Raw genomic sequence first — 20,074 nt, 5'->3', positions numbered from 1 at the left:
AGAACCTCCAGCAATAGAGTTCAGGGATGCTGCAGATGGGCCTCAGGCGTCTAACAGGAACCAAGCACACACACAAGCACTTGGAGAAACTTCACCAGCTGGATACAAAGCAAAGTCCAGTTTTTTTCCTCTCCAAAGCAGAAGCAGCAACTGCTGGTCAACCCAACAAAGCAACATACAACAAAGGGGCAGTACTCTTCAGCTCTTCTCTTTGGCAAAGGTTCCTCTTGAGCCAGAAGTGTTCTAAAAGTTAGGCTTTTTAGGCAGTAGTGCACAAGCTCTTGTTCTGCATGGGCTTGGCTCCAGACACACTCCAGGGGGGTGGAGACAGCATTGTGAAATGCCAAGTAGAGCCCTAGTCTGATGCAGGTAATAGCTCCTCCCACCACTCTAGCTCAGGAAAGCCCATCAGCCTGGGGATGGGCCGTCAGGATATGCAGAGCACACCTCAACTCCCTTAGTGTGACTATCTAAAGTGAATGCACAAACAGGCCCCTGTCAGTCTAATCCAGATGTTGATTTCAAAGGCAAGCAGAGACACAAGATGGTAAAACAAGAAAACGCTTGCTTTCTAAAAGTGCCATTTTCAAACATATAATTTAAAAACCACCTTTAATAAAACATTTATTTTCAAATCCTGAGCTCAGAGAGCCTGAACTACAAATCTCTGGCTGTTTCCAATTGAAAGTTACACTTGTAAAATGCTAAACTGCAGTTCAATTGATAACCTAGGGGAGAGCTCGTCCTTGCAAAAGTGAAAAGTGAAATTGGCAATATTTCATTATCAGGATATGCAAAACACACCAGTACATGTCCTACCTTTCACATACACTGCACCCTGGCCATGAGGGTACCTTGAGCCTACCTTAGGGGTGCCTTACATGTAGGTTAGGGCCTGGCAAGTGGGTGCACTTGCCAGGTCGACATGGTAGTTTACAATTGCACTCACAGACACTACAATAGCAGGCCTGAAACAGGTTTACATGGCTACTCATGTTGGTGGCACAATCATAACTGCAGATCCACTAGTAACATTTGATTTACAGACCCTGGGCACACATAGTGCCCTTTACTAGGGACTTACCAGTAAATAAAATATACCAACCATGGAGAACCAATCTGAATCACAATTTACAGAGGGAGCACTTGCACTTTAGCACTGATCAGCAGTGGTAACTTGCCCAGAGTAAATAAAACAGCAAAAACAAAGTCCAGCACACAGTCAAAAATACAGGCGGCAGTGGGCAAAAACACTGGGGAAACCACGCCAAGAATTCCAGGTCTAACGTTCGCGTATCCTCGTAATGAGGCTTTTACTATATAGGTATGGTCAGGCAAAGCAGCAACTAAATAGTAAATACCATTAAAACATGTTACTGGCATTTTGGCTCATACAACAAATGAATTGTTGTGCTCCACTGTTGAATTTGCCCACCATATCACCTTATGCTTCCAAATCTGATGTCACACTGCAGAGGGAATGCTGTTATGAACAATCTGTGCTCCCTCTAAAGAGTTATGATGCCTGAATATTCGCAACTGAGCCATCGTCTAGGAGAATCTGCATCAAGATCACAATCCTCTAGGTGCATGATTTTTTAAATAAATAAATCATCCACAAATGGGACAAATATGAAACGTCCTATTTTAGTTACTTTACGGAGCCATAAATACAGAGTCATCTTAGAAACTGCAGACTTTCATGTACGCGGGCCATGATTTATAGAAGCCATGTTAGGAGAAAAAAGGTTTTCCAGAAACACGAATTAACGGGAAAACACTTAATATTGTATTAGCAGTGAGTGATTATGCCATATATGCTGAGCTGAAAATTGGTAAAGGACTAAATAACCACTTAATGGCTACTGAACTCTATTAACCCATGTCCTATTAATACTTGGCTGCAGAACAGCTCTATCTGTCCATAATTAATTAGCATATTTGTGGACGAATAATACTCATCACTTATGATTGCTGTAGTAATTTATAAAAGAGGACGCCCTGACAGTCATGCACCACTCTTTGGAGAAATCCTGTCCTTTGTGCTTTTCATTTATTAATTTACTCTCTGTAGTTCTGTGATTTGTCTTACTCCTCGGTGGAAGGATGAGAGCAGGGGAATTAGGCATCAGTTGTGGTTTGCACGGGTTTCGATTGATAACCACTCTTACTTACCACTGGCAATTAATAACTTTGAGATGTGGAGTAAATAAGCACAAGGAGTAAATGCCAAAGCAATTAAGGGAAATGTGGTGCCAATGCCCAGTGGGTTAAATGAAGTAGTCTATAGCAAACTGGCTCTAGGCAACGTCCCAGATTAGCACTGACTTACCGACTAGTTAATATGCAAGAACATTCGGCATTCTATAGGGATTTCTTTCTAGTTCATACTTCTGTATAATAAAAAAAATTGTATTTTCACGGGAACTACATCACATGGTCAGCCTCCCAAGTCTAGGGAATGGGGAGGGATGAATGAAAGCAACCCACTGTCAGCTCCAGGAAGGGATCAACTCTTCACATGTAACATCGCCTGCATGATCAGCCTTCCCTTTTGTATAGCTCTGCCTTTTCATGGTACATGGGTGTTATGAGTCAGTTAGGATTATAAAATATAATGGCACACACACAAGGGCATGTCCTACCTTATACTTACAATGCACCCTGCACTTGGGCCTACAATAGGGGATGTCTGATATGAAGAAAAGGGAAGGTTTAGGGCCTGGCAAGTGGGTGCACTTGTCCAGTCAGCATGGCAGTACCAGACTGCACACAGGCTCTGCAATGGCAGGCCTTAGACACACTTTTACAGGCTGCTTCTGTGGGTGGCACAACCAGTGCTGCAAGCCCACCAGCAGCATTTAGTTTACAAGCCCTGGGCGTACTCAGTGCACTGTACTAGGGTCTGACCAGTAAACCAAATCAGCCAATCATGGAATCACTAATCCATACATTCATTTATAATAGGGAGAGCATATGCACTTTAGCACTGAACAGCAGCGGTAAAGTTCCCAGAGTCATAAAACCAACAAAAACAGGTCAGAAAAAATACATGAGGAAGGCAAAAAGTTCAGGGATGACCCTGCAAAAAGGGCCAAGGTCAACAATGGGTAAGTAAATTATGAAGAACTACTTTTTGGAAAATGTATTCACAAAATGGCCATTTGACCACCAAGTCTACAACTTTACAATTTTTGCAAATGTCAGTAGAATAGCCCATCTTTCCAGCGCAGTCAAGATCCTGTTAAGATCCACTTATCCCATATATTTTATATTATATAGCGCAACATTACTCCTCACAAGAATCTGGAAGCTTGTACGTTTCCTGGATCAGAGAACAAATAATCATTGAGAGTTTCTGAAATCAAGGTTAAATTCCGAATCAGGTTTATTTATTAAAATCTACTTTATGTTTCTAATTTGGTGTGGGATCCTTTTTGTGTGGTGTTCATGGGTTATTACTTTTTGCAGTGTTACACAAATACTTTACACTTTGCCTCTAAGTTAGGCCTGACTGCTCTGTGCCAAGCTACAAGAGGAGCGAGCACAGAATAATGTGAGATTTGCTTGTGACCTCACCATGACATGGATTGTGGCTGCTGCTTGAGTAGGGTTTTACCCACCTCAACCAGTAACCTAATTTCTTACAATGAAGATATGTTCCCTTACAGTGCATTTATACTAACCTGTCAGCCTCCCAGACATTTTCAGCCTTAAGGATGCCCATCCTTAATTAGCCCGCCTTTCATCTTGCTGGCAAGCTGCTGCCTAGCAGGCACTGCCATGAGGCGGTGCTCTTAGCTGATCAAATGATCAAGATATGAGAATGGCAGAGAGGGGAGGAGCAGTCAGATGAGCTTCATGGGCAGGGAGGACTATCACTTGCCTAAAGTGCTGTAGAAGCATTTTAAAGATTTAGAATACACTGAAGGTCTTCCCTGTTCCACCTTGTAATTCCAGGATGGAGGAACACAGTTTAATGCATTCCTGCTACTGCAGAGCTCAGATAATTTCTTGTTCCTGTTGGCTCCTTATGTAAGGATGGCTTTCTTTTGTTACTGGAGGGATCGGCTGCTGTGGATGACAACCTCAAGTTACTTATGTGAGGCTGCAGACTGCCAGTGGGTACCCCCTTTATAGTTACGCAGGTTGCACAAGCATGGGAGAAGGGGGTCACTCAAGTTCTGAGGAAAACGCCCTTTGCTAAGATCTTCCCATCTGGTCGTTGTGTTCGTTCAAGCACAAATGAAACTTCATGGATGTTTTACGTTGAGTAAAGGGTGGGTGTCATAGAGCAGGACATCTTTTTCTGAACAATACCTTCAGGATGTTGGAGGAGGCAGGGTTACACTTTGGCATTCATCTGGGCAATTCCTGTAATATGCAAATGTGTTCCTGCACGGTCCGGGAGCAGTGGATGACCTTCCCAGATGAATCTAGTGAATCACACATTCTGAGAGTGATGTTAAACCACGGGTCCACCAGGGATATCATCTCCCGGTTCATTAGTACCCTAAACAACAATAGGCAGATGGATGGAACAGGGACCTGAAGTCCCCCCTTTCAGAGGGATAGTGGAGACATGCCTGGGTGAAAGGGCAGGGAATGGCCAGCAATGGCAGATTTAAGTTGACACAATTTTACTACTTACATAGAGCATAAGTGACACCGCAGAGTCTGCATAAGTTTATCCAACACACTCTGCTGGGTGTATGAGGTACGGGGTGTCCCCGGTTGACTTCGGACATGTCACATGGACATGCAATATAGTGAGACCTTTTTGGGGGGAGATATTGCGGGAGGAGCAGAGAGGGGCAGGAGCAAAAGCTGAACTAACAACACAGCATTGCCTACTGGGACTGTTGTCATTCCCTACACAAGGTAGCAAGATGAGATACAGATTTGCTCAGCTTGGATTGGTACTTGCCAGATGAGGTATTGTAATTTACTGGGTAAGCCTAGTACCACCAACAAGAGGATAATTGAGGGCTGATCTACTGGAGTGGGCAGTAGCTGGAGTGTCAGTTCCAGAAGGTCCACTTAGATGATAATGTGGAAAGAGACCTAGAGATCTGGGGCACAATGGAAGATGTTCTGGGAGAGGGCAGTGAGGTGGTGGATGGTGGCTCTGCCCCAAGCTCACTGGGGCTTCAGCTGCAGCCCCCCACACAGAGGTTGAATACTGAGTTGAATCTTAGACCCCAATGAGCCCCCACACCGCCTCCTTTGTGAAGGACAGATGACTCTAGTGGCTGGATTGGGGAGTGATGTGCTTGAGACTTGTGATGGTTGGCTGATACAGCACTGCTGAGCACCTGCCTCCTCTTTGTGCTGTGCTCCAACAGACGGTCTGACACAGCTTCAGTGTAGGTGGAGTACCCATATTGGATAACCTGTGAAACAAGATACTACTCTGCTGACGATCTGTTTGATTGTTTCTTCGTGTTGACTCAGGACGTTACCCCGATGGTTCTATCCTACACTTTTCTATTGACCGTATTATTTGCAAGATGTGAATAAAGAAATTAAAAAAAGAATGGCATTCCTTTTCTTTCACTATACCCCAGCACATTTTCAGTATTTTCCATTGGTTCTACACTCCTTCAATCTTGTATTTCTAGTTCTGAATAATTTCCTTTGGAAAAACATACCACTCTCTCTTGCAGATCCACCTGCGACTTTCATCCTCATTGGCTTTAATGATCATCGATCTCCAGGGTACAACATTCTGGAGATTTTTATGTTGCTGCCTTTTTCTTGAGTTTGCGACATTTCCTCTGGAAGCCTATTGTCCACGTGGATTCACATTTTGGCCAGGAAACAGTAGCTTTTAGAAGGAATTGTCCGTACTTTAGACAGACCAAAACAAGGAATTGGAACCAACATCTGCATCCACCCCCTGACAACTATACATAACTATACCAACTTACTTGTGTTATATGTTCAGAAATTTTGCATAATAAATTAATTGCAAATCAAACAAAACATACCTTTTATGAGTGATTCCTATGGACACCCCTTCAACTAAAGATACAGAAACAGTGGTAAATGTAAAATAAACACTCACTATTGTCATTTACAATATACCTAACTTCCTACATTTTGGTTTCTCCAAATCAATCAATCAATCAAGTATCTTTGTAACATGCAATGTTCACCTAAACGTCTAAATTTGAGGCTTATTGAGCAGATGAACTATTGATTGAACAAGAAAGTTTGAAGTATTTTCTAAAATGAGTAATGGAAGGTTGCCTATAAAAATCTATAGGCAGCATTACTCTATCAGGCTTTGTGCAATTAGGGGACATATAATGACATTTCTCATTGAACCTCAGACTACTAAAATACGTATGCCAGCAAAATCAATTAGACGTAAAATCAGTTGATTGAAAAGAGGTGATTTGCACACTATGCCTTAGCCCTAAATCACAGTGGCAAAAACTTGAAGCTAGTGTCAGGCTGTGTTGGATTATTCAGACCAAAGATAAGATTCACACTTGAGTATGGTACCCAACTTGAACTTCCTTAGGAGCTGTCATGAGGGGGATTACCATTATCTGTACTCGTCTGAATAGTAGAATTAACCAATGGACTCTTAAAATGGGGGTTCTAGAAATGGGAATATCTGTCGCAACATTACCAGTTGACAGAACTTGTGCCAAAAGCATCAGGGATACTGGGCCTCATCATTAAATGGGATGTTAGAATGTTAATGAAACCCTTGGTATGGGGTCAAAATATCTACAAATAAAACCATGTTACTAAAATGATGTGATAAAATGACATTCTTTCATAAACATGCTTATAGAGATAACAAACAATTGATTGAAATATGATCACATACATTTTTTGGGTGCAAGAGCCTGCACCCTATCCATCTCTTTCTTTGTCCTTTGACGTTATGTTTATTTTTGGAGTCTAACAACCCAGCCATTCCTGTTCAGAAAAAATAATATCCGAGTGGTAATGCCCTTGAATCTAACGCTTCAACCACACCTTCTGCGCTACACATGCTTAATTGGGCAGACCAGCAATCAAGTGAAGTGTGAAACTGTTTTCAAGGCATTATCAGAGCATACAGTAGGGACAGGATACAGGGGAGAAAGACAGCATGCAGAGACTATGGTTTAACAACAGAGGTGCTGGACAGCTGGCAGGCACTAACGACTATACAGAACATCTGCTGGACAGGGGGTGATAAAGGTAGGAGCAGTGGTGAAATGGGCTCTTATATTTGGGTTTCTTTCTTCAAACCACAGCACAGTATGTTTACTGGATTTACTTAACAACATTTATAATGAGTTATTAACAAAAATGTTAGCGCGTCTTCTTTAATTAATTTTGATATTTATGTTTTGTTATTTTTGTTTTGTACGTTTAGGTATCATTGTTTTGTAACTGAAGTAATTTCTCAAAAGTTCTAAAACAGTTATGTCGGGTTGGTGGCAGACCATACTCACTTTGCAGTGATTGTATTATCCCAAACTGTGGTGTGTGACAGGGAGACAATGATGTTCCATAAAATGATAAATATGATTTCTAGATGTCAAGGGCTCAATTAATGTATAGGAGGCTGCAGATATACTTTCATTGTGGTGCACCTCCATCCTCCCACAAAAGGTCCACTCACCATAATGAAAGATTCCTGCTGTGGTGGCAGGGATTATTTCTCTAAAAATGCGTCTGCTGACATGACAGGCTATTATTCAAGGCAATTCATTGAGGCTGATTGCCATATGTTTGGTTAGGAAGAAAGAAAAACCTAAAGTTGGGTGCTATTTCTACAAAACAGAAGATCATTTGCACTAGCATATAGGAAGTTTTCTCCATTTTCATGTCTGTCTTTGATTACATTTTCTGCCTAGGACTTCCTTTGCTTTAATTCTGAACTCAGGCAGGAGAAATGTGTCAGAACGCCTGAGCTAAACAGGGAGGGTCTTCCCACACTTTCACCCAGCGAACGTGCGATGGGTGCATAGCGGAGTTAAAGGTTCTGCCACTTCTTAAATGAGGTGGGGGAGCCATAATTCTGACACGGTTGGATCTTCGTTCATGTGCACCGGTTTCCACTCTGCCATACCTTACGTAAATCCCTACATTTCAGACACCAAATGTAGCATATACTAAAGTCAAATATAAACTATATTTTCACATAAACGTGGAGTTTTGGTTAAACTTTGGATCCTTTCAAACATCCTAGTCCCAGTTGATTAAATTGCAAGTAAATTTAGAGAAGAATTTGTAAGACAAGATGAGAGTTTATTGAGGGATTTTTGAAGGAAGGCCTTCATTGCAAGGTAAACCCGCGGGCAGGGGCAGACTGGGAAACCAAAGCAGCCCTGGCAATTTTCTGGACCAGCCCCTGGGGAAGCACTGCCAGGCCCTCGGAGGTTGGAAATGCTTGCTTACTGCTTTTGTTACTGGGGGCCAATATTGCAGCACTGCTGCAAAACCAGCCCCCACCTCTACAAAATCGGGCCACACCCTTCCAGCCTCCCGGGAAAAAGCTTGAGGTCCATTACAACTAGTCCTGCTCTGCCCACGAACCAAGTGCCTAGAATTTTTAAGCACCTATCTAGTCATCCAACAGCTAATACATTCCAGATGTAGTGAAAGCAAAAAATATATTTTTTCATTTTTTTATTTCTCTCATTTAATAAAACACTGTTTCAAATGTTTTGCAGATCACAAATCTCTACATTTACGACACTGTGCTTCTCCTGGCAAATGCTTTCCACAAGAAACTTGAAGATCGGAAATGGCATAGTATGGCCAGCTTGACCTGCATAAGGAAGAACTCTAAGCCTTGGCAAGGAGGCCGATCCATGTTGGATACTGTGAAGAAGGTGCTGTATTTGGTTGCCTTTCTTTCATTTTCATTACTTTTAATATATGATTGTTCAGCACATTAGTCCACAGGAGTGCACAGCCTATTTTTTTTAGCATTCTCTTATATTCTCTTATATTATCTAATTATTGTTTCAATGATGTCTAAGGTCTCTTCATATCTGTGTTGATCATGTACGTACATATATTCTCTCAAAAATGAAAGGTTAAAGTAACATTATAGTTAAGGGAATTTGTCAGTGTGAGAATTAACATTTTGAACAAAGAAAACAACAGAAATTCACCATTTATAGTTAGCAGGACAAACTATATAACTTGCACCCCGCCAAGCACTGTGTAATGACCTCACTTATTACTTCACTCATGACATGTGGTATGATGTCATTTATGACATCACTGATGACATCTCAAATGACATTGTTGATGATATCATATTCAGGGTGATCTGTCAAGTAGGGGTCAAGAAAAAAGTGGGGCCTCAAAACGTAAAATCTCCATGCATTTTCCATAGACTACTGTGAAACAGGTTTTAGCAAAAACTGCTGTACTGAAATAGACCAAATTTGGCAGTATGCTAGATCTTCCACAGATTGTGCTTTCTGTGATTTGATGTAAATCAGTTCACCAGTTTTTGAGAAATTTAGGGTAAAAAATATTTTAATATTTTGGCATTTAGGTCCAGAGTCTCATGAGTGTCCAGCAAGAGCGCAAATTAAAAAATCGAGCTCTGTGATTGGTTTAGAGGCCACTTTTTCTTAAGCCTACAGGTTCTCCTGGGAGCAAGAACCTTTCACGAGTCCCATGAGAGCAAGTGTTCTGATTTGCTGGCTGGATTGGACATTGAGTGGCAGCCATTACTGTGTACTGAGAAACATTGTTGGTGTTGAGGAAATGAAGTAAAAAAAACTAAACAAAAGAGCAGGAGAAAGGCACACTGTCCCCCTAGATTTGGAGAGGAGGGCTCTAAGACATAACTTCTGTGATTAAAATCAATGTATGTTGTTCTAAACACATTTTTACAATCTAGTGGGATTCTCCCAGTTTTATGAATGGTTAAAAAGAGTTGGTGAGTTCTGAATACACTTTAATAGTAGAAATGCATATTGTGGCCTTTGTTATTGAGAGGGAATGTGCTAGACATAGGTACTGGAATAAGTGGAAGGTTAATTATTATTTTTAAAATACTGTTATGTTCTGACTAGACTCTTGCAGGATCGTGAAGAATAGGATGTAGTAGGTGTTTATCAAAGTCTACTATTTACACCCATCAGCTTGGGAAGAGTTGTGAGAAGAGTTAAGGCGTTTCCCATACCCTACTATGCACATCCATCAGGCAAGAGAGTGGTCTCAGCGGAGAGACCAGTGCCTCCAGACCCTACTGCACACTCCTGCCATCCAAAAGATTCTTGCCTTATGTATTGTATAGATCAATAATATTTTTTTCTACATTAATGTCTTACTTTGTTATTAACTTAATTCTAAATATGCGATCTCACAAGTGGTTCGCGAGAGCCGCAACAAAAGAACATCTCCCTTGTAGTCCATGCAGGGGACTGTGATTTCGATTCACGTCTTGCAAAATTTATCAGTTTGCAAAAAATAAAGTAAATATAACAAACATATCAAAATGACTCCCTTATTATAGATTATCATTAAAAGTAACTGAATACATGAAAAAGAACTTTATACAATTCTTTAAATGAAATGTATAACTCTACAATATCACAAGTGTCCTGCATTCGGCTTACAAGCCGCTTGCAAGAGTAGTGAAACACGTTAAAAATTGATTTTACATAGTGAAAATTAATACTACATATTATTGCAAAACCTGATCATTCTCTTTCTGAATTATAATTACTTCTCTAATGTAAAGCCACAAACAAAGCCTATGAAAAGTATTCTATTATATTATGAATTGTCTTGCTGGGAAGATCTCTTGATGTGACAAATATAAGATGCGAGTAGATAAACAATCACAACTTAAATATTGTTGTATTACTCTTTGTTATACTCAGACAGGCGGTAGCCAGTAGATTGGTATGGTCAGGACCATGTTTCTGAAGGAAAAGTGTATTTTGACTTGCCTGTATCTTGGCGCCGTTTGACAAATCTTCATGAGATTTCTCAAAAAAAGTGTCCCGGGAATGTTGTTGTACATGAAAGGATTTTGGATGATCCATCAAGTGGGGGCCGAGAAAAAAGGGGGTAAAAAAAGTATGTTTTACATGTTAATTTCCATCGACTCTTAAGACACGTCTTCAGCCAGAACTGCTGAACTGAATTACACCAAATTCGGCATACAGCTAACTTTTGGTACGCAGATTGTGCTTTTTGTTATTTGGTGTAAATCCATTAAGCAATTGTTGAAGAATTAAAGGAACTCTAAATATGGATATCTGTGAGTTTCAACCACCATTTTTCTTCATTCGAACAGTCCCTGGGCTCAAATGAAATAGGAGAAAGTGGAATGACCGGTCAGGTAGGATGTGACCTGATCCCATGGCTGCAATATAGGGGTCATTAAGGGACCCCTGATGTGTATAATATGGTGAGAAAGAGGGTTTTTTCTATGCCCGATATTCGGGAATTTATAGTGACACTCAGCGCTGCACCCCTCTGTAATGTCGTGATAAAATATTGAAAATCTTTGAACATTTGAAAAAAAAATACATTCACAGACTCACTCAGACAGTTATGTACCCACTCGCACACCCACTCAGAAACTCATGCACCTACTAAGAAAACCACTCACACACTAATGTACACACTCACAAACCCACTCAGACTCTAACGCACCCACTGTCATATCCACTGTGAAACTCACACACCCACTCAGACTCTCACACATCTACTCCCAGACTCACTAAGACACTCATGCACCCACGCACACACCCACTCAGAGACTCATGCACCCACTGAGACACCCACTCACACTCTTGTGTGCCCACTCATAGAGCCACTCAGACACTCGCGCACCCACTGTTGCACTAACTGAGAGACTCCGGCACCCATTTACACAGATACTCAGAGACTCATGAACCCACTCAAAAAACCATTTAGACACTCATGCACACACTTACACACCCACTCATAGACTCATTTGCCCACTCACAGACCCACTCAGACATACACTCACTCACAGTCCCACTCAGACAATCATGCAGCCACTCACAGACTCATATAGCCACTCACACAGCCATTCATACACCCATTCAGACACTCATGCACTTACTGACAGGCCCACTCAGACACTCACGCTTTCACTCACAGACCCACTGAGAGAGTCATGCACCCACTTGCAGATCCACTCAGACATGCACCCACTGACAGACCCACTCAGACACTCATGCTTTCACTCACAGACCCACTTAGACAGCCATGCACCCACTCACAGAGCCACTCAGAGACTCATGCGCCCAGTTAAAAAGTATTCAGAGATGCATGTACCCATTCAGAACCCACTTAGAGACTCATGCATCCACTCACATACCCCCTCAGATACACGTGCATGCACTGAGACTCCCAGTCAGACTCTCATGGTCCCAGTCACAGACCCACTCAGAGACTCATGTACCAACTCCAGACCCACTCAGACACTCACACACCCAGTCACATAATCTCTTAGAGACTTGTGAACCCACTGACACACCAACTCAGATAACTGTGCACACACTTACAGACCCACTCAGACACTCATGCAGACTCTCAAACACATACGCAGACACTCATGCACCCTTTCACACACCTACTCAGAGAGATATGCCCCCACACACACTCAGACTCTCAAGCACCCACTCACAGACCTAGGCAGAGACTCACAGGCCCACTCATAGACCCATTCAGAGATGCATGCAGCCACTCACAGACCCATTCAGACACTCACGCTTTCACTCACAGACCCACTGAGAGAGTCATGCACCCACTTGCAGATCCACTCAGACATTCATGCACCCACTGACAGACCCACTCAGATACTCATGCTTTCACTCACAGACCCACTTAGACAGTCATGCACCCACTCACAGAGCCACTCAGAGACTCATGCGCCCACTTAAAAAGTATTCAGAGACGCATGTACCCATTCAGAACCCACTTAGAGACTCATGCACCCACTCACAGACCTACTCAGAGACACATGCATGCACTGAGTCAACCACTCAGGTGCTCATGGACCCAGTCACAGACCCACTCAGAGACTCATGTACCAACTCCAGACCCACTCAGACACTGGCACACCCAGTCACAGACCCTCTCAAAGACTCATTCACCCACTGACACACCCACTCAGACGCTTGTGCACATACTTACAGACCCACTCAGAGACTCATGCACACTCTCAAACCCCTACTCGGACACTCATGCACCCTTTCACACACCCACTCAGAGAGATATGCCCCCAGTAACACACCCACTCAGACTCTCATGCACCCACTTATAGACCCAAGCAGAGACTATAGTCACATACCTGATCAGACACTCACAGACCCATTCCTAGTCTCCCTCAAAGACTCATGCACCTACTCACAAACCCACTGAGAGACTCTCACTCCCACTGAGACACCTACTCAGGCACTCATGCACCCATTCACAGACCCAAACAAAGACTCATGTATCAACTTTCAGACCCACTCAGACGGTTATGCACCCACTCACACACCCAATGAGAGATTCAAGTACCCACTCACACACCAAGTCAGAGACTCATGTTCAGACACAGACCCTCACAGATTTTCATGCATACTCTCACACACCCACTGACGTACCCACTCACAGACCCACTCAGACACTCATGCACCCACTCAAAGACTCACTCAGACTTTCATGCATCTACTCACAGATCCATTGAGACACTCACACTCTCATTCACACATTGATTCAGACACTAATGCACTCCCTATCACACTCATTCTCAAAGGTTACAGGTTACAGTTAGGAAACAACATTAAAAAAATCTTAGCAATTCACTGAATAAAACCAAATATTACAGGGCATTATTGTTAGGCTCAGATTTCACTTGTACAAAACCAGTCAAATTCAGCAGTTATAGTTGCCTGAGCTAAACATAACTTATGCCACTGCTTCTGATCTCACATATTACATCACTGATGACATGGTCAATTACATCATTGTAAATTTACAAATAGTTGCAATTCACAACAAATATTATATAGAGCTGTAACAGTTGCAACTTTTCAGGAATACTCACATGCATTGTTTAAGCATGCATAATATAGTAAATGCACATTTACACATATGCAAATGGTCAAGAAGAGGTAAACAATTTATTTCTATATAGAAGAAAGATTTTCCATTGGTAAGATCTCATCCCTTCACCCCTCCAAATATGGTTAAGTATTTTTCCCATTCCTACATTAAATAGGAATTACCTCGCTCCTTGTCTGGGATAAATCTCTTGTCTGAAGTAAATCTCAACCTCAGCCAATCTTGGAAAATTCCCTCCAAAAAGCAGGTACATGGGTGTTCACCTACATTTAAAAGCATCCCTACCAAGAATTGTTCATTTCCCATCCTATAAAGAGATATTCTTAAACATAAAATCTTTGAACGTCTAGCCCAATACATTACTTTAGATGCAAACAATAATTCAAGCTTGGGATTCACAAAAGTTAAATTTGCACTTCTGATTGAATTTATTCTGGCACACAATTACACCAGCATGATATAATTGTACATATATGCAGATTTCCTTGCAGGCATGGTTTTAATGTGTATGAAGGTGGGACTACCTGAAAAAGGTGATGTACATCCCCAACCTTGCATGCTTTGTTTGTAGCTATATATTGGCTTTAATGAAACATTCTCATAATATTTTTTATTGATGAAGTAAAATAGAGATGATGAATTTATTTTTCACCAAAGATCTATTGTATTTTAATAGAATATGTATCATAAAGGGGCAAAAAATCACAATACACACTCCTCTCTGTAATTTAGCTGTGATTAACTAACTTTTAGCCTACTGAAGCTTAAACAGTGTCTTCCTTTACATTTTATAGGAAATGTGAAAATTTAACAATCAACCTCTGTGATCTCATTGACTTCTGCAAGTTAAAGTTTTCAGAGTGAGCATATAGTTCTTGTACTGGGAATGTTGTGAAGCTAGTAATGGGATCACAAGCCACTAAGGGGCATATTTACAAGCCCCTAATGCCACCGGAGCGTCACTTTTTCAGATGCTTCGGTGGCGTTGCTTCATACCCATATTTGCAAGGTGGCATTAAGCCACTTAAAGTGGCATAATGCCACCTTGTAAATATGCCCCTCTCTTATCTTATCCAGAATTCGTACACCCGACGGTTTCATGGCGCTAACCAACAATGCTGGCAACTAAATCCAAGGAAGAAAGAAACAAGGAATTACGCCAGCTTCTGCACAAAAAGCCACGTCTTGAGTTGCTGCCTAAACTGGAGAAGGGTAGTAGAAGAACGGATCTCCAGGGTGAGAGTGTTCCACAGCTTGGCAGCAAGCGTGGCAAACCTACGTCCTCCCTTACATTGGAATTTGAAGCGGGGGACAATCAGAAGGGTTTGAGAGGCAGACCGAAGATTGCGCGAGGGGATGTATTTAGGCAAAAGATCCTGAATGAACCTGGGGCTGCGAACATTAAGGGCTTTAAACGTCATGCAGGCAGCTTTAAAAAGAATGCGTTGTACAACAGGAAGCCAGTGAAGTTGCTTAAGCAACGGTCTAGCAGATTGCCAGCGAGGGAGACGATAGATAAGTCTGGCGGCATGGTTCTGAGCCAGCTGCAGACGTTTGCTAAGGGAGTCCGGGAGGCCGAGGTAAATAGCATTGGAATAATCCAAGTGCGACAGCACCAGGGCCATTACAACCTCGGTCAGGGCGGATTGGGTGAGCAGTCGACTGATCTTCTTTATTTTCCGAAGCTGGAAAAAGCATGAAGACACCACAGCATTAACTTGAGGTCTCAGTGAGAGCTCATCATCAATCAATACCCCCAAGCTTTTCAGAAATTTGGAGGGAGTAGGAGGGGAGCCAAGTTTGCAAGGCCAATAATGTGGTCCCGAAAAAAGCTTACTTTTGCCGAAAAGAACCAGTTCTGTCTTTCTGCAGCAGTCCGCTGTGACAATGGGGCATGCAATGCGCGTTGCAGTGGGCATTCTACTGCAACACCCAATGCGTTTTTTCGCTGCCCATATTTACAAGGATGGGACAGCGTCAAAAACTAAGGCCAGATAAAAGTTAGTCTTAGGATGGCAATACTAGGAGAAATTATTAATTTCTCCACGTATTTTGCTCCTACTATGTGTGCTGCATTCTGCAGTACACAGAGAAACAGCAAATCTCCTTTAAAGATTGTTTATATGCAGGATGGTGTCCCTTCCTGCACTTAAACAATTGCCCCTGCAGCAGAGGCACCCTTGCAACATGACCTTAAGGGTGCCTGCGCTGGTGCTAGGCAGCATTTTCAGCTCCAGCGCAAGGGGAAACACAGGAATGCACCGTATTTTTGTAAATACGGTGCATCCCAGCGTTTTGAAAATTTCAAAGTGCGACGTTGCCAAATTTGATGTTACACTGCACTCCGGCATATTCTTGCACATATCCCCCGAAGTATCCTGGATGCCGTTTAGCAAACATTCTGGCAAATTCAGGGAAAAATGTGTGTGGGGGCAGCAGACATCTCTAAATACAGCAGGGGAAGTACTCTCCCCATGGAGGGCGAAAAGAACTTAGCCATGGCAATTTTAATTACTACATCAACCATTAATTAAATCAGCTCCAAGACATTGCATTAAGGACAGTTAAATGACCAGAATAAGGCATGTTTTAAAAACAAATATTGGAAAGAAGACAAGACCATAAGATAGAGGGAGCTTAACAATATACTAGGAGTCAGTACAGCAAGTCAAACACAGAGTTTTAATCGAGTTTTACACTGCGGCATAGAAAGGGTACCATGATCAGTCAGTCAATCAGTATTAACAATTCAATTTTCTCATAAAATCATAAAAGTACATACAAAATAGTACAATAAAAGCAAGTAAAAAATAAAAATAAAGGCAGCTGCACTCACAACCTAAATGCATTTATCTAAAAACAAGATCAAATGCATGTATGCAAGCAGAAAATACTGTAAGGGTATAAAAAGAATTTTCAATGCTCATGAAATATACCAGAAAAAATAGGGAGATCATGTATCATATTCTAGATGATTGTAACAATTGTATATACAGAAGACGTGGTCTCACCTGCCTAAAATTCAATGGAAGAAGTAATGGGCAGATATAACTATGTTGTAATCTATTGTATCTAGGGCAAATCATGACAATATTTAAGGTATCTGACATGAAAATATTATCACAAGTACAGGCTTCTGACTCTTAGGAAATAACAAGTGGTGGGACAGGGTAATAAAAAACTGGTTAGCAACTTACGATGATAGCTGGTCATTCCCCAGTTCAAATATGGTCCCATCCTCATAACCGTTTTGACTATAACAAATTGTCACATTGTGCGTTACACACAAAGCAGAGGCCCCTCCCTCGTCTGCCATCCTAGAGAGAAATGTATGATTCAGCCATACTATATCCCCTAATATGATCCGCTCCCGGTCAACAAGAAGTTCAGGATGACTCATAGTTGCAAAGTGCTTTGAATAAATAATAACCAATTGTCCAGTTTTAAACAATCAAGGACCACTGCTCTATTGGGATTAAAATCTTCCTTGAGCGAGATAGATAACTACAAAAGGAATGGACCTCAACCAATTGAGTCATCAATATACCTCAGGTCCAATTCACCATTGACATTCTCACTAGGTATTCCCTGGGAAACTTTTAAAAGACCTCTTAAGAATGTATTCTTGACTACCTGTAGTGGCGCTATAAGTGCGTACCCCCATATGTCACAACCAAGACAAGCCACTGTGATGAATTTGGCCTCATAAACTTTAATAAGTTCTCTACATGAGATTGGCCTAAACATATGGAAAATGAACTAATGCGGTCAATTGCCCTTTTAAATAACTTTACTTTGTTTTGCAATGAAGGTCGTCATGTGAGATCTGAGTCCAATAAAATCTCCATTAAAGTAAAGTGCTTAACTTTTCTAAAAACATTACCTTTAACGACACTTTCCTTGAGCTGGATTTTTGGCATCCAATCACAATAACATGGGCCTTGGTTTAGTTAGTTGACAAATCAAGGTCATCCATGAAAGAGACGACTCAATCTAAAAGATGCTGCAATCCCATTGCTGTACGATCTATTAGGACAGCATCATCCGCATATAGGAGAGCTGGAAGTCGGCAACCCCTCACCCTTGGTACATCCAACCCCAGATTGGGAAGGGCTGTCTCCAAAACATTGACGGAAATTATTAAGAGAAAGGGGGCCAGTATACACTCCCGCTGAACCTCCCTCTTCAGAAAAAAGGCTGGGTATATTCTCGATTTGTTCCGTGTCTCACGGATGCTGTGAGTCGCTCATGAAGAATGCACAGGAAGGTGATCAATGCAGGCGCAACTCATATGAACCCCTGCACAGCCCAGAGCTTAGCTCTTTTGACCCTATCAAAGGCCAAGCTGAGGTCCATAAAGGTCGGACCCCAGTGTCTTTGAAGATCAACAGGAAAAGGTTCAAGTTCTGCTCTACAGACCCTTGCCCTGCACTAAAACAATATTGGATCTCTGCACGAACATTATTGTCTTTGGCCAATGTGCTGAGGCAGTCAGAACACCCTGTATGATCATTTTTATCGCACTATTCACCAAAGTGATAGGGCAATAGCAGGCGTGATCTGTTCTCAATCCCTTCTTAAAAATGAGTATGATAACAGATTGGAACCAGCTAGAGGATGCGAAACTACAGGTAGGTGCGTTAAGGTGCTGGATCACTATGGGGTCCACTTTTGATTTACACACATCCCCCGGTACCCATTTAAATCCAGGACCTTACTGTCTGAGAGGGACAGGATGTTTTTTTTAACTTCCACCCAGTCACAACTCAATCCATGATCCAAATAGCCCCTATCTGGCAGATTCTCATAATTCTCAAAATCATAAATGATTTCAAAGTGGTCATGCCAGGCCTCAGAGGTAATAGTGAGGGCCTTCAGTGATGCCTGTTCAGGGCAGAACAGGGGATGGTTCACAACTTTCCAGAATGCTGCTCTGTCCTGAAACTCACAGGCCTCCAGTAAGCTTTCTCAGAGCTCCTATTTTAGATTCCTCTTTCTGGCATTAGATGCCAAATGCCCTCCTCACCTACTCACAAATACAAGGCTGCCTTTGCAGTGAGACCATAAGCACCCTAGGGGTCTGTGAACATGCTTGGTTAAACCGTTTAGCAGGGCTGCCTGCTGGGTGGTAATGAACAGGTTAAGAGCATGGACGTCATTTGGAGGTAGTCACAGGGCCGGCTTTAGGCATGTGCAAGCTGTGCGCCTGCACAGGGCCACCAAACCCCAGGGGCCACCACGCCAATATATATTCTTAATATATTAATCCTCTGAGGATGGATACATATTTGCGTGGGAGCCCCTGGCAGGGATTTGGCGGCCTCCGGCTCTGTTCCACTTCTAAACACCCTGACCCCCTCCCCTCTTTACTGGCCTGCGCGCCGCCCCGCCCGGACCCCCTCTTCCGGGCCCCCTACCTACGCTCCCTGCCCAGGGCCACCATGAGCCTAGAGCGGGCCCTGGTAGTCAGGGGTACCCTCTAAGGCCAGTGGATGCAAAGGAAATGTCAGGAGTAGCAGGGAGCACGTTAGAAGTCACAGCTGCAACCCCTGACTTCCTCCAAATGACATCCATGGGTAAGAGCAGCCTTGATATCCTCCGTAATATCCAAAAAGGCACCAAATATATTCAGATCAGAAGCTCTATAATCAAGGCAGGTGTTAAAATCAAATTGGCAGAAAGATAGAAAGTAGTGTTCAAATCAGACGGGACAGCCTTGGCGCAGTTAACTCTTTGTCCCGAATCTTTATTCTTGACTGGTTCTTGGTAGAGGCTATCCTCCTTAATTGACTTCTGTGACCAACAGAAGATAGCCTGAAGGGGATTATGAATGCACAGGATATGTCAGCTCACTACAAACCTTACTAAGGAAGGGAATAAGCAGGTCAATAAAAAATATAATCGATTATCGAGCTGGACCCTGCTCCCTTAAAGGTTAGAATTTGTGTTTTGCGATTAACATCCTCTCTGCTAAAAAGCTTAACAAGGGTATGGTCTAAGACCA

The 20,074-nt window shown here is 42.3% G+C and overlaps 1 protein-coding gene across 1 annotated transcript in view; it reads left to right on the top strand.

The window, feature by feature from the left end:
• Positions 1–20,074, top strand: part of GRID2 (glutamate ionotropic receptor delta type subunit 2) — a 2,545,914-nt gene that overhangs the window by 1,500,290 nt on the left and 1,025,550 nt on the right. Inside the window, exon 7 of the mRNA XM_078676229.1 lies at positions 8,685–8,846. Within this exon, the coding sequence (XP_078532355.1) occupies positions 8,685–8,846 (162 nt within the window). The remainder of the gene's footprint in view (positions 1–8,684; positions 8,847–20,074) is intronic.

This window comes from Lissotriton helveticus, chromosome 2_1 (genome assembly GCF_964261635.1).
Source record: "Lissotriton helveticus chromosome 2_1, aLisHel1.1, whole genome shotgun sequence".
Lineage (NCBI taxonomy): Eukaryota > Metazoa > Chordata > Amphibia > Caudata > Salamandridae > Lissotriton > Lissotriton helveticus.
This window is presented reverse-complemented; position numbering and strand designations above follow the sequence as displayed.